The 14,526-nt window shown below is 30.4% G+C and overlaps 2 protein-coding genes across 9 annotated transcripts; both read left to right on the top strand.

The window, feature by feature from the left end:
• Positions 1-739: 739 nt before the first annotated feature.
• LOC138348085 (uncharacterized) lies at positions 740-1,890 on the top strand. The gene is made up of 2 exons (XM_069296695.1): positions 740-968; positions 1,415-1,890. The coding sequence occupies exons 1-2, from the start codon at positions 740-742 to the stop codon at positions 1,888-1,890; spliced, it is 705 nt and encodes a 234-aa protein (XP_069152796.1).
• Positions 1,891-5,395: 3,505 nt separating this feature from the next.
• On the top strand, positions 5,396-11,354 carry LOC101264315 (uncharacterized). 8 transcript variants are annotated; one of them, XM_004237513.5, is made up of 9 exons: positions 5,396-5,581; positions 5,658-5,688; positions 7,360-7,552; positions 8,037-8,179; positions 8,314-8,410; positions 8,513-8,623; positions 8,754-9,023; positions 9,955-10,292; positions 10,781-11,354. In XM_004237513.5, exons 3-9 carry the CDS (start codon positions 7,399-7,401, stop codon positions 10,994-10,996), a joined length of 1,329 nt encoding a protein of 442 aa, XP_004237561.1. In that variant the 5' UTR covers positions 5,396-5,581; positions 5,658-5,688; positions 7,360-7,398; the 3' UTR covers positions 10,997-11,354. The 8 variants fall into 8 exon arrangements, with proteins under 8 accessions (XP_004237561.1, XP_010319874.1, XP_069153222.1 ...); XM_010321572.4 differs by having other exon boundaries at positions 5,422-5,569; XM_069297121.1 differs by having other exon boundaries at positions 5,423-5,569; positions 7,298-7,552.
• The last annotated feature ends 3,172 nt before the right edge of the window (positions 11,355-14,526 follow it).

The following is a 14,526-nucleotide window of genomic DNA, read 5'->3' as shown; positions in this document are numbered from 1 at the left end:
AAGAAAGCAAAAATTATGAAACCACAGATAGAATTTCTAGGAATACAAATAGATAGAAATGGAATAAAAATGCAAAACCACATAGTACAAAAAATAATCAACCTTGATGAGAATATAGATACCAAAAAGAAATTACAATCCTTTCTAGGAATAGTAAATCAAGTAAGAGAATACATACCAAAATTAGCAGAACACTTAAAACCATTACATAAAAAACTTAAAAAAGATGTAGAATACTATTTCGACAATAAAGATAAAGAACATATAAGAAATATTAAGCATTTATGTAAAAAATTACCAAAACTTTATTTTCCTGATGAAAATAAAACATTTACTTATATTGTTGAAACAGATTCAAGTAATCATAGTTATGGAGGAGTTTTAAAATACAAATATGAAAAAGAAAAAATAGAACACCATTGTAGATATTATTCAGGATCTTATGCAGAAGCACAAATAAAATGGGAAATAAATTAAAAAGAATTATTCGCATTATATAAATGTTTATTAGCATTTGAACCATATATTGTTTACAATAAATTTATTGTAAGAACAGATAATACACAGGTAAAATGGTGGATAACAAAAAAGTTAGAAGATTCAGTTACAACAAAAGAAATAAGGAGATTAGTATTAAATATATTAAATTTTACATTTACAATTGAAGTAATTAAGACTGACAAGAATCTTGTTGCAGACTATCTATCAAGAAAAAGGAACCCAAACTGAACCAGATACGATGGAAGAAATACTCAAAGCCATTACTACTCTTTCTGCGAAAGTGGACAGTATGGATAAAGAGTTACAAAAGATGAAAAATATAAGTCAGCAGCATGACTATAAACATGCGGAGCTACGTCGTTCGGCAGACGGAAAACAGCCAGAGCTAAAAGGAGACGATGGGAAACTCCATAAAACCCATGACAAAGTTTGTTCAAATACAGCTGCAGATACAAGTAGGAAAGCTAGTGAGAAATCACGAAACACAAACCTAAACTAGTTATTTATAAAACCATTTATCCAAAATACACAAATACAAATACCCATAGAAACACAAACTTCCACATATGCAATGAGCATACAAAGTGATAAAAAGAGGTACAATTACATTACACAATCTTATATCGAAAACATATATAAAATCCAAACATATTTAAACCTAAACCCCAGATCCACGCAAACCAAAAATCCAAATGAAGATTACAAACCCAAAAGTTACAAGGATATAATAGGTTGATTGCACAACCCAAAACTAGTTCAAATTTAGTTAAAACATGTTATAATTATGGGTTACTGAATACAATATATACATATGATGGCGAAGAGATAAGTGGAATACCAGAATTATATAAAGCATTCGTCATATACAAAAGAGTTACCAAAGGAAATCTATTTTATATTAAGTTTTATACAGCACCAGCTGAGATATTATATGAAGAAATCAAATCACCAATTCAAGTTATAAAGATAGGTTTGACCAGAGATATGATAATACCAGAAGAGATAGAAAAACAGGCTGAAATACCGAAGATAGAGATACCAAACTTTTATGCAAACAAAAGGATAATTGGTATAGCAACAATTATACAAGAACTAGCTAACAATTATTTAAACGGCAATGCTATTTGGAGTTATTATGCAAGAGACCAAGTTATGATATATTCAAACTCCAAGGAATTAAGAAGAACAGATATGGAAGAAGTCCAGCGATGGATTTTATCGTTATTAAAACCAGAAGAACGATCTACAATAAGAGCATTAAAAAAGAAATTTATTTCAGAGGAGTTATTAGTCAGATATTGTAAGCTTATTGGAAACAAATATCCAGATCACAGATGTTCCAAATGTAACGGAGAAGATAATGTTATACCAGATGTTGATTTGGAGTAAAAATGGAAGAGATAAGCATAAGATTCTTTTGAGATAAGATTTACTTTTCATTAGCCAATGTATAGCAGCTATTTGTAAAGTTTTTATTTTTAAAGTTGTAAAGTAAATAGTGTGTGTTGGCCAATAATAAAAAGAAAGGGTCATTATGTAAAGTAGTAATATTATGTATTTTGTTTTTAGTGTCGGCAAAATATAATTAGGCCATGTATAAAGTAAGTGTCGGCCACTTATATTGGCCAGATATGTAAGTTTGATAGTATAAATAGAGGGTTTTCCCTTATAATAAAATCAATCCTCTTTCCTCTCTACTATATCTCTCTCTAATATCGCTTCCACCCCACATTGGTATCAGAGCTAGTTCACAGAAAATAAGATATGGAAAATCCAGAGATGACAAATCTACAAGAACAGGTATATTCGTTTATGTTCATGAGTAGCTAAATCTATTTATTCCTGATAATCTCTTGTTGATTATAATTGTTTATCATGTCTTAATAATGTTATAATAACCATATTTAGAAAGTTTGCTACAGAAATATTCTGCGAATAAGTATGCCCAGACTATGCCATCCTAAGGTTGAAACCGATAGGCAAAGAAGGCCGTTAGGGGAGTAAACAGAGTTGAGGCGCTGTTAGGGTAACTGATCAAAGAAGAAAATTGTAGTAGTGACCAGACGAGATAATTATTAAACCATTATTATTACATAATAAATAAGTATAATCCATTAAGAGGTTGGAAGGAATAAAATTATTTTAGTGAAAGTGGAAATAATTAAAATGAATAGTTATCTAGTGGATGATAATGTCAATTACAAGATATTAATACTCTATATCTTAAAAGATCTTAATACAGATATAAAAAGAGCAATTTATGATATATTAGTAACATATGAGATAATAGAAATAACAACTCAAGGTTGGACTGAATTAGATATACAAGATAATTTTTATGATGAATTTTATTATGACATAAATGATTTATATGATGATATAGATATATTCAGAGATCAATGATAAAATATATGTATTTACAATACTGGGTAAAAGCTAAAGAAAATATAAAACAATAATAGAATATAATGATTAAACCAAAAAGGTTTGAAATTTGGCAAAAACGAAGTAATAATATTTATAAGAGAAAATTTATTAAAGACCCAAACAAATTAAGTAAACTTTTTAAAATTTTGTTCAGAAAAATATAAATGAATAATACAAGCAGCAAAGAAAATAAAATAACAAAAACCAAGATAGATAAAAAAGTACGAAAGATATGGAAAAAATTAAAACTCTTATACATAGAAAACAAGTAACGATAAGACAAATTATTTGATAAATATAATTTCAAAAACAGAATACAAATATGTTTGTTATTTGAAAAAACAGTTATGAACAAAGAAATGTATAGGCAACAATTGATAAGAAAAATAGATGAAAAAAGACAAGGACTACAACATAGGAAAGAAAGATTAATAGAAAACATGCTAGCAGGAGTATGTAATAAATCAATATTAGCACAAAGAAAAGTTATATTTATGTTAGAAATACAAATAGAGCACCTTGAATATAAGTTACAACATAACATAATTTAAAAATTATAATGAATAAAGAAGAGTTTGCAGTAGATGAAAAGACATATGAAAATCAAGATGGATTAATGATAAAAATAATATTTTCAAACCTAGGAAGACGATATAAAAAAATAGGAAATAATTTATATTTAATGTTAGAAAAAGAAACAGCAAAATTAGAAGATAGTCTAATAGCTATGATAAGAATAACAAAAGAAAATGAAGAAATAGACAAATCAAAAGAAATTGAAAAAATAAAAATACAAGCAAAACAAGAAGTACAACATTTAGAAGAAATAAAAAAATACAAGAATAAGTGAATTAGAAAAAGAAATAGTTAGGTTAAAATTATTATATGAAACTAAACAAAAAGAGAAACAGATAGAAAAGGAAAAAGAACTAGAATTAACTAATGAAATAAAAGAGATGGAATAAAAACTAAATGAAGACCTTGAAATAAATGAAATAGACGAAAATGAATCAGATACAATAAATGACCAAAAATCAGAAATAAGTGATATAAGTGAGACATACACAGAAATTTTAGAACAGGTAAATAAACCAAAAAAATTAGAAATAAACACAGGAGATATGAATCGACCTAGTACGTCAAGAGTTAAAACTCCAGACAGTAGTCCCAAAAATAGTCCTAGAATTAGTCCCAGATGGACACCACCAACTTATTATACAGAAAGTTATCAGCAATCAGATAGAACTAACGCAATATGGTATAGTAGATTAAATAAAAATTGAATACCAAAACCAATAAACGAACAATATAATTTCTTAGATCTAAATTGTGTTACAAATATAAACAAAGCAATATTACTATGGATAGGAAATATATCTAAGCAACTAATAGATAACAAAATAAAAATAACAGAAACACCAAGGTATATAGAAAGAACATTTGTAGGAACAACAAGATTATGGATAGGAAATCTACCCTTAGAAAGTTTAGAAGTGACAAGAAAATAGATGGATCCCCATCAGCAACAAATATAGATATACTAGATAAATATGAATCAGCAATAAGAAATGAATTTGGTGGTATGACCACGGATATAAGAGAACAAAATAGAGAAAAAATAATAAATAGGCAACTTATGACAAAATTAGCTATATGTATAATATTGTTTTCTTATTTCTTTTGCTTCATCAAAATTGTATTATATCCTTGTAATTTTTGGGTTATGTAATCTTCATTTAGATTTTTGGTTTGCGTGGATCTAGGGTTTAGGTTTAAATAAGTTTGGATTTTATATATGTTTTCGATATAAGATTGTGTAATGTAATTGTACCTCTTTTTATCACTTTGTATGCTCATTGCGATTCCGTTCGGCCAATCAAATTTAAGTGACATAGCATATGAGCTTTATGAAGCGGGCTTGTCATCTTTCACACATGTCATGATTCTATTGGTTCCTTATTTGACTTGACATGCCACATCATTTGCATATGTGGCGCCAAGATGGGCTCTAGAATGAGAAGAAATTGGGCTTAACAAATTGGGTTCATCCATTGTAGTCCAAATCAATTAGTTTAGACTTTAATTAAATCCATATTTATTTGATTTAAATATTTAACTCAATTATATCAATCCACAATATTTATTTGGATTAATATATTTACGAATTTAATATAATCCGAATCAATCTATAAATTTATATTTAATAAATTTTAAATGATTAAATTCTCATTAATTAATAAATGAATAATTTTTACACAACATTTAAAACCCCACGACCGAATATTATTTAAAATTAATACATATCCTATTTGCACACCAAAACTAACTTTGCCCCGAAAATTAGAAGTCCCTTAGTGCATGTTGAAGAGAAAGAAAAAAACACAAAAGTAGATTATTTTTATTATTATTAATAATAACAGTGTAACCGAAAATAAATAAATAAATGAAATGAATATTTTATATATATATATATTGAACGCCCACCCTGTTTTTCCTGGACAAAATATATAGTCCGTAGTAGTAGTAAAAATTTTGATTTTTGATTCCTGGTGGGTACTCGTCCCTTTTCCCCCTATTTTTTTCGTTTTCAATCTTTGGAGGGAAATATTTTTGGTTCAAACATTAATTTGAACTTTTTCAGGTTGTCTGGCTGGTAAAACCCTAATTTTTCGTTTTCATGCTTTTCTCCTTCGTTTCTTCAAATAAATATTTGAGCTCCTTACTTGCAGGAACTGATTTTGAAGTTTATACTCTAGCTAGGTATGTGGATGTGGATGTTTCAGCTCGCTTAATTCAACTCTCGGTTTACTTACAAAGTTAGAATTAATTTTCTGTAAATCATAGTTTATTGAAATGTGACTATTTACAAATCTATTGATGCATTCATCTCTTTCCTTTTCCCACACTTTGAATACTCTTCTTTGCTTATATGCATCCAGGAAACCATAGTCTTTTCTAATAGACTTGGCTTGCAGTGCCGTATAAAAGTTTGTTGTGCAATATATGGAGATTGTAATAGGCTCAGTTTCCCAAAATAAAAAAGATTGATCACCATATTCTATGTTTGGGGTAACTAGTTAATTGATTACTTATTCAAAATATAGTTAGTTTATTGCTCGAGGAACATAAACTTTTTTAGTCATCCGCGACTTATCAGAAAGATGTGTAAAAAAAATTGATTTCATCATCTTCCTCTATTTGTCAATGAATGATAAAAGTAATTTAAAAACGTGAAAATCCATTTAATTCTCTAAGGTTTTTATATCTGCTGGAAGCTGCACTGAGACTCTAGCTCATCACCCATTTAGATGTCTTGTTTGCTTGGTTGGATCAAAACCTTTAATAAAGGGAATTGATGCTCAAGGAATTAGTATTGTTCAACTCTTTTACTGTGGAAATTTCCTTTTTGAAGTTTAGTTTCCTTATTTTATTCCGGATAGGTAAAGCTAAGTAGAGAGATTCCAAGCACATGTTATTTTTCTATGGTGCTGCATTTAGTTCCATTTGTTTGCGACCTTTAATTTTAAGAATTCTTTCCTATCAACTTTTTTTTGACAACTGAAAAATCCCCAAGGCCAGTGACATGGTTTCAAAGTTGATAGATAATGGGCCACCCCTTTACCTTCTCTACTTAAATACTAGGCTTTTTGTCTTCGGCACACGGTTCAAACCTGTGATATGTGCCTAACTCACACATCATGCATTGTTCTCTTAGCACTAGACCAAAGCTTTGGGGCCACATCGCTGCCTACTAACTTATGCAATATATCTTCATGCATAGAATTACATAGTTTTGTGCACTTACACTACAGTTACTTGTTGACCCCTCTAAAGAAAAATAAATTAAGAAAATAAAGTGTAGTCCTATTAACCAATGCTTTAAGAGTTTGACAATTGGTATTTGAATTCTAAAAGCTCTCGTGAGAAAGACAGTAAAAGGTTTATTACCTTGCTGACTCTTAACACATTAATTATTGCGTTTTACCATCAGCTTAGATTTTTGTTTCCTGTTTAATTTATAGGTATGTTGATCGATGTGTTGTTTGATACTTGCTCTCTGTCTATTTTTGAGCATGTTGTGTAACTTATTCATCTGTATACATGCACCATCCTTTTAAGCAACAATGAGTTTTAAGTACTAATATCTGCTATACATGGTAACAGAGGTTTGTCTGCAAAAAATGTTGGTACGTGGTGCAACCTGTTTTCAAGTCATCATTATATGCAATGAATTATCACTTGTACATGCAGAGAGACTTCTGTGGCTTTATACAATTATTCAGAGAGATTTCATGTTCATTCTGTATTTACTTCACTAGAACTTGTAACAAACTGTCTATATCTATTTCTTGACTGTAATTCTTTCCAGGAGACTATGTGTCCTTGAACAAGGAGTGATTCAATTCTTCTATGTCACAATTCTTTAAACAGGATAAAGCATCTGTACGGTGGACTCTGCTGTAGTTGGATATGCAGACTAAGAAAAAAGTAAATGGGAGAAATCAACGGGAGCTGGCTAGTCCAAAGGTTTCAAGGCAGCAGCGAAAAATGTCCGAGAAAGTGCAAACTGAGGCAAAGCAAGCTAAGGAACTTATAACATCTTCAGTAAGGAAGCAAAAATCAGGTAAGTAGTTTTTGCATGTATTACCAAGGCAGAAAGCTTCTGATTCAAAGTGTTTGTGATGTGGTAATGATAGATTAGATTTTTTCTGTATTTATATCCGTAATTGCTTCCTGCTTTCTTTTGTTGTTTTCCCTATACTATTCTTTGATCTCAGTTGTTTCCACATAGAGAACTGACTGTTCTCTCCTGGAAAACCATCTAACAAGAAATAAAATCTAAAAATGGTACAATTTGAAGTGATTTGCCGTATGCTTTCACCACCTTTTGTATCCCTCTGCATGTTCCCGTTGCTCCTTGGGAACAATCACTGAAATATGGTCCAGGAATCAACCTTCCATGGTCCTAGTCAATGCATAATGTTTTCCGAGCTGATTAGTTTCTTAGGTGTTGACTCTACTCCTTCTTTATATTCCTATATTCCTGGAAGAGCACAGTTGATTATCTGGGGCAACTCACCTCTCATTTACTATGTTTGTGTTTATAGGAAGCAATTTTTCGAAAAAGATTGAGAAACATGTTGTCAGTACAGATTTGGATATAAGGTTTGGGTTGGTGGCTGATGCTACTTCTGCTGCTTCAGGCGCTCATGACGTTGTTCATGATTATAATACCATTACTATTGATAAGGTGATGATTTGCATTTGCTTTATGTGGTATTGTTTGGTATATAAGCTAACCCTGTTAAATGCAGATGTTTTAAAGTGAGAATTGCAATAGAATGGTTGTTGTTGTGTATTATCTAATTATATTTCTTAATGTAGGACTATGATGGTGAAAGTGATAGTTGCAGAAGTGATACAATATTTTCTCCCACCTTCCATATATCCAGAACTGTTGGAGGGGAAATTTCTAACCGTGGTAGGTAGATTCTTTGGCAGTTAAGTGTTGAGAAGGTTTCTGAATTAACATTCTAATTTCTCATCTTTCAAAATCCTATCATATTTTTATTTTTTCCCTCAGCGGACTTCCTCAAATTCTTCCAGCAAGCAGACCAGCCATTGCAGGAGCCTGGAAAAGAAAATGTAGAGGTTGATTTGCTGACAGGTCATTTTGTGCTAGACGAGGCTACAGGTAGGGTTTTTATGTGATAGTACACGTGCTGTTGGTAATGTCCGATATAGTCATGATTAGTCAAAATTGTATATGACTTCTGATTTTTCCAATTGCTAATTATGTGCATTTGGCTTTTTTACAAATTTAGGGGACCAGCATATGTCATCTGAAGTTTCAGCTGTGCATCTCTCTGTCAAAGATTCCAAACTGGAATGCATTGATGAATTTAGTCAAGTTCAGTTGCCTGCTGATGTTAATATGGAGGAAGAGGAAACTGAAGAGTTTGATGACTTCGATCCATATTTTTTCATTAAGAATTTACCAGACTTGTCCTCAGTTGTTCCAACATTTCGGCCTGTGTTGTTGCCTAAACAGACACGGAGTTGCCCATCAACCACTCTTGTTTTGGACTTGGATGGTATTGCAGTCTATATCCTCAAGGCTAAACTTATTGTTTCCTTCTTTTTTGGTCTGTTCCTGTAATGTTCAGTTTCAACAAGGGAAAATGATAAGTTTTAGACTTTTAGTATATACCCCAAAAGTAAAATGGTATTAAGTTAAATGGTTTTCTTTTTTCTTCTCTGGAAAGTGGTGTCCTTTTCTCAAGTAATTGTGGTCCATAGGCATTCCTCAATCAGTATAATCAGCTCCTCTTAAGAAATTTCTGAGCCAAAACAAGATATTAGTTGTGGTACAAATCCCAACAGGGGCAGTCAGATCTCTTTCCATCTACCTAAGCTTGAGTTACCTAGTGGAATAGTTGAGTGCGCCAAACTGGCTAGAATATGTCCAAAAAAGAAAGGATATTTGGTTGTGGATAGATGTACCATTCATATATGTATCAATTTTGCAATATGCTCTATAGTGATGATCTTTATAACTGTTGCTTTACTTCTTTCTCCCTTGAACTTAGTTGGCTATCATGCGGCATTGCTCGGTGATGGGGATTCGCTATGATAGATATTCCTTCTCTCCTCTGATAAAATTTAAAAGAAAGAGAAAATATTCCAAATCTCCTACCAAGGTTATCTGTCCTGTGTAGGCTTACCATTTACATTGTTGAGTCTACTCCGAGAATTACAAAAAAAACCAAGATTGGAAGATGATGCCATTTCCTCCCTTGGGAAATTGTGTTGGACGTACTCATGCAAATTACCGCATGCCCAAGTGAATATGTGATGCCTATTGAATTGTGCTCTTATGTTTGTACATCCGACATGGGTGCTATGGTCAATGCTTGTTGTTTTCCTTTTCAAGCATCTACTCAGATTTCCTAGTCAAATGGTAGTATATGCTCATCATTTCTTATTGGGCGTGTTAAGCTGCGTCTAATCTTTTATATTTGACAGAGACTTTGGTGCACTCTACACTTGAGCCTTGTGATGATGCAGATTTCACATTCTCAGTGAATTTCAATCTGAAAGATCATACCGTATATGTTCGATGCCGTCCTCATCTCCAAGATTTTATGGATAGAGTATCCAGCCTATTTGAGATTATCATATTTACTGCAAGCCAGAGCATTTATGCTGAGCAGCTTTTGAATGTGCTTGATCCAAAGAGAAAAGTATTCAGGCATCGTGTTTACCGGGAGTCTTGTATATTTGTTGATGGCAATTACCTTAAAGATCTGTCAGTTCTTGGCCGTGATTTAGCACATGTGATTATCATCGATAACTCTCCTCAGGTGCTGTGTCAGAATCCCTCCGTGCTAAATAATGTTCCTTTAATATGATTGATCCATGCTCTACCTGGTCTTTTCTATCTTTATTTCTTTCACACATTAAGTTCTGGTCCTTTGCTTCTTTTTTCTCAAGCAACATGATACATGAGCATTTACAAGAGCTATTAAACTTTTATGTTCATAAAAGCTGGAAAGAAACATGTTTATGGTTGGTTTCTTCCCCTGTTTCTTGAAATGATTGAACTGATAATCTTGCTAAGTAGTATTTTGCTGAAAGCTTAAACGATACCATTTAAAAATAAAAGTTAATGAAAGAGTGTATGTATCGCCTTCCTATTGGATTACTTTTGTTGAGCATCATCTTATCTGGTAATGTGTTAATAATTCACAACTGCTTGAGCACTTGTATGTGTTTTTGTGGGCAATTACTCCTGTTTAGAATGTCATTCTCCACTTTGCTACCCTGATGTGGTAGAGAGTTTTATTTGCAGGCATTTGGCTTCCAGGTGGACAATGGTGTTCCAATTGAGAGCTGGTTTGATGACCCTTATGACAAAGAGTTACTGTCACTGCTCCCATTTTTGGAAAGCTTAGTTGGAGTGGAAGATGTTAGACCGATTATCTCAAGCAAATTCAACCTTCGGGAGAGAATAGCTGCTGCTGCTTGTCCTTTTAATTCTATTATAGGAGATGCGTTTGAGAGATAAGGATGTGCCTGCCCATATAGATTCAGTCTTGGTAACTTGAATTTTAGATTTCAATGGCTCTAGATGAGTTGGAGGAATTGGCTGTGAAGGTGAAGCCAGTTTGCTAGAGAGGCTGGTTTGTAATGTTGGTTAATTTATGTAATTCTCATTTATCTTGTAATGGTGTCATAACGAAGCTTTGATGTTGGAGGAACAACCCCCTGAATAAGTTTTATGTCTGAAACCTTGTGGTCAGCCTCTAAACATTAGTTCAAATGTTGTGTTGCAACTTGTCTTTCCTCATTTGTACTTGTTTCTTCCTTCAGGTAGGTGAGAATGGAATATGGTGATTAATTAATGTGCTATCACTTATCGCCTATCTTTTGTGTGATATTGTTTTATCGCCTATCTTTTGTCATATTGTTTTGCCTCTGTAGGCTGAGTCCAGAAGAACTATGTACCAAAGACTTTTAACTAAGAACTCCACAAACCATAAACAAAGAAGATACATAAATTAGGTATAGCTCAAAAAAAGGAATGTGGTGAACAATTTTTCTGTGATAAAGCTTGTTACCTGAAATGCACCAAAACTATAAGAAAAAGGGATCAGATTCAAAGAAAGAAGTGATGTAAAATTGATCCATCTCTTTAGGAGAAGGTACACTCATTTTGTAGCTTGTTTGGCATTGCTTTTTAAAATGACAAATATATTTTAGGGAAACGGGTTTGACATACCCCTCAACTTTGTCACTTGGAGCTGATATACCCCTCGTTATGAAAGTGACTCATATATGTCCTTACCGTTATACAAATGGCTCACATATACCCCTGCCGTTACAAAATGAGCTCACACATATCCTTCATTTAACGGAAGTTAAAAAAACAGTTTTAAGTTTATATTTTTACTTTTAATTTTTTTAAATTATTTATGGGTATATATGATTCTTCTATCAAAGTTCAAGGTATGTTTTAATTTTTTTCATACATAAATTATTTGTTGAGTTCTTAAAATAATTTTTTGAGTTTCTTATTCTTATTTTATATTTTTCTTTCATTCCTTAGTTTAAAGAAAACAAATTTAAACTACTTTTATGTCTATATTGTAATTTAATTTTTGTATTTGAAAAAAAAATGGTCATTTATAATAAGCTCTACAAGAATATTAGTGAAACATAAATAAATTTGATTATCAAAATAATAATTCTAAATTAGTCATTGAAACAAAAATAAAGTAAAAAAATGTTTGACGAGGATTCAATTTACTTATATGGGATTATATTTTTTTAGAAAAAACTAACAAAAATTAGATTAAAATTAATTTTTTTCATTTCCGTTTGAGGGAAAGGGTATGTGTGAGTCATTTGTTTATAAGTAGGGGTATATATAAGTCATTTTCATAACAAATGGTATATCAGTTCTAAATGACAAAGTTGAGAGTTTTTTCCCTATATTTTAAAAGGAAAAAGGGTTAAAAATGCCCTTACACTATGAGAAAGGAACAAAAATTCTCCCAGTTTATAGTTTGACTCAAAATTGTCCTTACCGTCAATACTTTGGTTCAAAAACGCCCTTGCAATCAATACTATGGTTCTAAAATGCCCCTATAATTACTAAATAGGTCAAAAAGCCCTTTTCCGAACAACTATATTATTTTTTCTTTTAAAATACATTTTCTTCTTAATTAAATTATTATAAAAGAACCATGTTCTTGTTTTCTTTCTTTTAAAATCACTATAACAAATAAAAATGTAGGAATTTTTTTTTTCTTAATCTCATCTTATCAACTAAAATCGAATAATCAACATATAATATATGTCATATATACAAGATCATTGTATATCCATCATTAATTTATATAACGATAAAATATAATTATAATAAAATAGAAATATTTTTTATTTTTTATTTTTTCTGAATTGAAATAAGATAATCATTTGCTAATTTTAAAAAATATTATTAGAGATAGAATGTGTTAAAAAGAAAATAATAATATATTTATTTGAAAAAATGAGCAATTTTTATCCAAAATAACAATAAGGGCATTTTTGGACCAAAGAATTAACGGGAAGGGCATTTTTGGACAAAACTATAAATTTGAGGACATTTTTGTTCCTTTCTCATAATTTAAGGGCATTTTGACCCTTTGTCCTTTTTAAAAATATCTTTTAGAAAAGGATTCTGAAAAATAATAATTTATGTTTGACTAATTCATTTGAAATGTGTTTTTGATAAGCAAATTGCATCTGACTATTTTCTTTTAAAAAAAACTCTTGGGAGTAAAATTACAAAAAGAGTAAGTGCAATATATTTTTAATATTAAGATTAATTTATATAGAGAGAATATTTTAAAAGTCTATTACAAAATTTTTAATTAATTTTAATTTTTTAATCAATATCATGCATAAGATAAATAAAAATAATATTAACATGATGATTTAAATATAATTATAATATCGAACAAAATAAATTGAAAAATCATACCACAACTAAATCATTGCATACGAAAATTAATATTGTTTTTTGAAAACCATTCTACATAATTACTTATTTAAACTGGGTAAATTACTTGTGCTTCGCACAGGATTGAACTATTTTACTAATCTTACATATGATCATTGAGTAATATTCGTATTTTTGATACATGCACTACATTATCAAAAACATTTTATCTCAAGGCAATGCGTTCCTCCGAAATCTTAAAGTGCTATATTTTTTTTTAAAATGTTCATTTTTGTTATACAAAAATTATGAGTCATAGATAGATTTTATGTATAAAAAAAAAAAGTCTAAGAAAATCTCCCCGGAAATAGTTGGTCAAATGTAATGAAATTTTTTAAGTTATAAAGAACAACATCAAGTGTTAAAAAAAAGGTACCAAGAACGTCGAACAACAACACCCAAGTATAGTTGAACATAACGTCCATACAAAATCATAATTAACTATATTCAAATCGACGATCTTGGACTCCTTTCTTATGAAGTCTTATCAATCTCTTTTTTATTATTGTATGCTATATCAAGTATATGCTAAAAATGACTCTAAAATTGTTATTGTTATTGTCATAAATGAATATTTTTTGTGATTGTCTCAAAATAGTCATTACTATTTTAAAGGTTTCATATCACCGGCGCAACTTATTTGGATAAAATCATAGTTATTGTTATAGTTAAGGGAGCCACAAAAAATTATGCAATTATCAACAAGCAATATCTGAATGTTCACAACGAAATATACCAAACAAAATTTTTGACATATAACATATTAAAATCTCACAACATAATTTTGTGAGCTCTTGAACTCACAAGTATCAAAAAATAATAATAAAGACGATCTTACTTTTCTAACAATCAAGCATAAAAAGGTGTGTTGCTCAATATATTTTTTAAAAAGATAGTCTTTCGGATTGTTTTCAAATTTACAATTTACAAATTTAATTGAAAGAAATCAAAAGAAAGAGTTATTACTTCTTTATAAAAAATAAATAAATAAATAAAAAAATTTATCAAAAGAATGAGTTATCACTACAGAAAAAATGATCTTTAATGATGAT

This window comes from Solanum lycopersicum, chromosome 4, assembly GCF_036512215.1.
Source record: "Solanum lycopersicum chromosome 4, SLM_r2.1".
Taxonomy (NCBI): domain Eukaryota; kingdom Viridiplantae; phylum Streptophyta; class Magnoliopsida; order Solanales; family Solanaceae; genus Solanum; species Solanum lycopersicum.
The sequence above is the reverse complement of the archived record's forward strand: the minus strand, read 5'-3'. Positions and strand labels throughout refer to the sequence as shown.

Coding starts and splice junctions, on each gene's coding strand:
- LOC138348085 (XM_069296695.1), top strand. CDS start 740: ATGGAAGAAATACTCAAAGCCATTACTACTCTTTCTGCGAAAGTGGAC. Junction 969..1,414: donor AGATACAAGTAGGAAAGCTA/GTGAGAAATCAC, acceptor AGTTTTATACAG/CACCAGCTGAGATATTATAT.
- LOC101264315 (XM_004237513.5), top strand. CDS start 7,399: ATGCAGACTAAGAAAAAAGTAAATGGGAGAAATCAACGGGAGCTGGCT. Junction 8,180..8,313: donor ATACCATTACTATTGATAAG/GTGATGATTTGC, acceptor TTCTTAATGTAG/GACTATGATGGTGAAAGTGA. Junction 9,024..9,954: donor TCTTGTTTTGGACTTGGATG/GTATTGCAGTCT, acceptor TATATTTGACAG/AGACTTTGGTGCACTCTACA.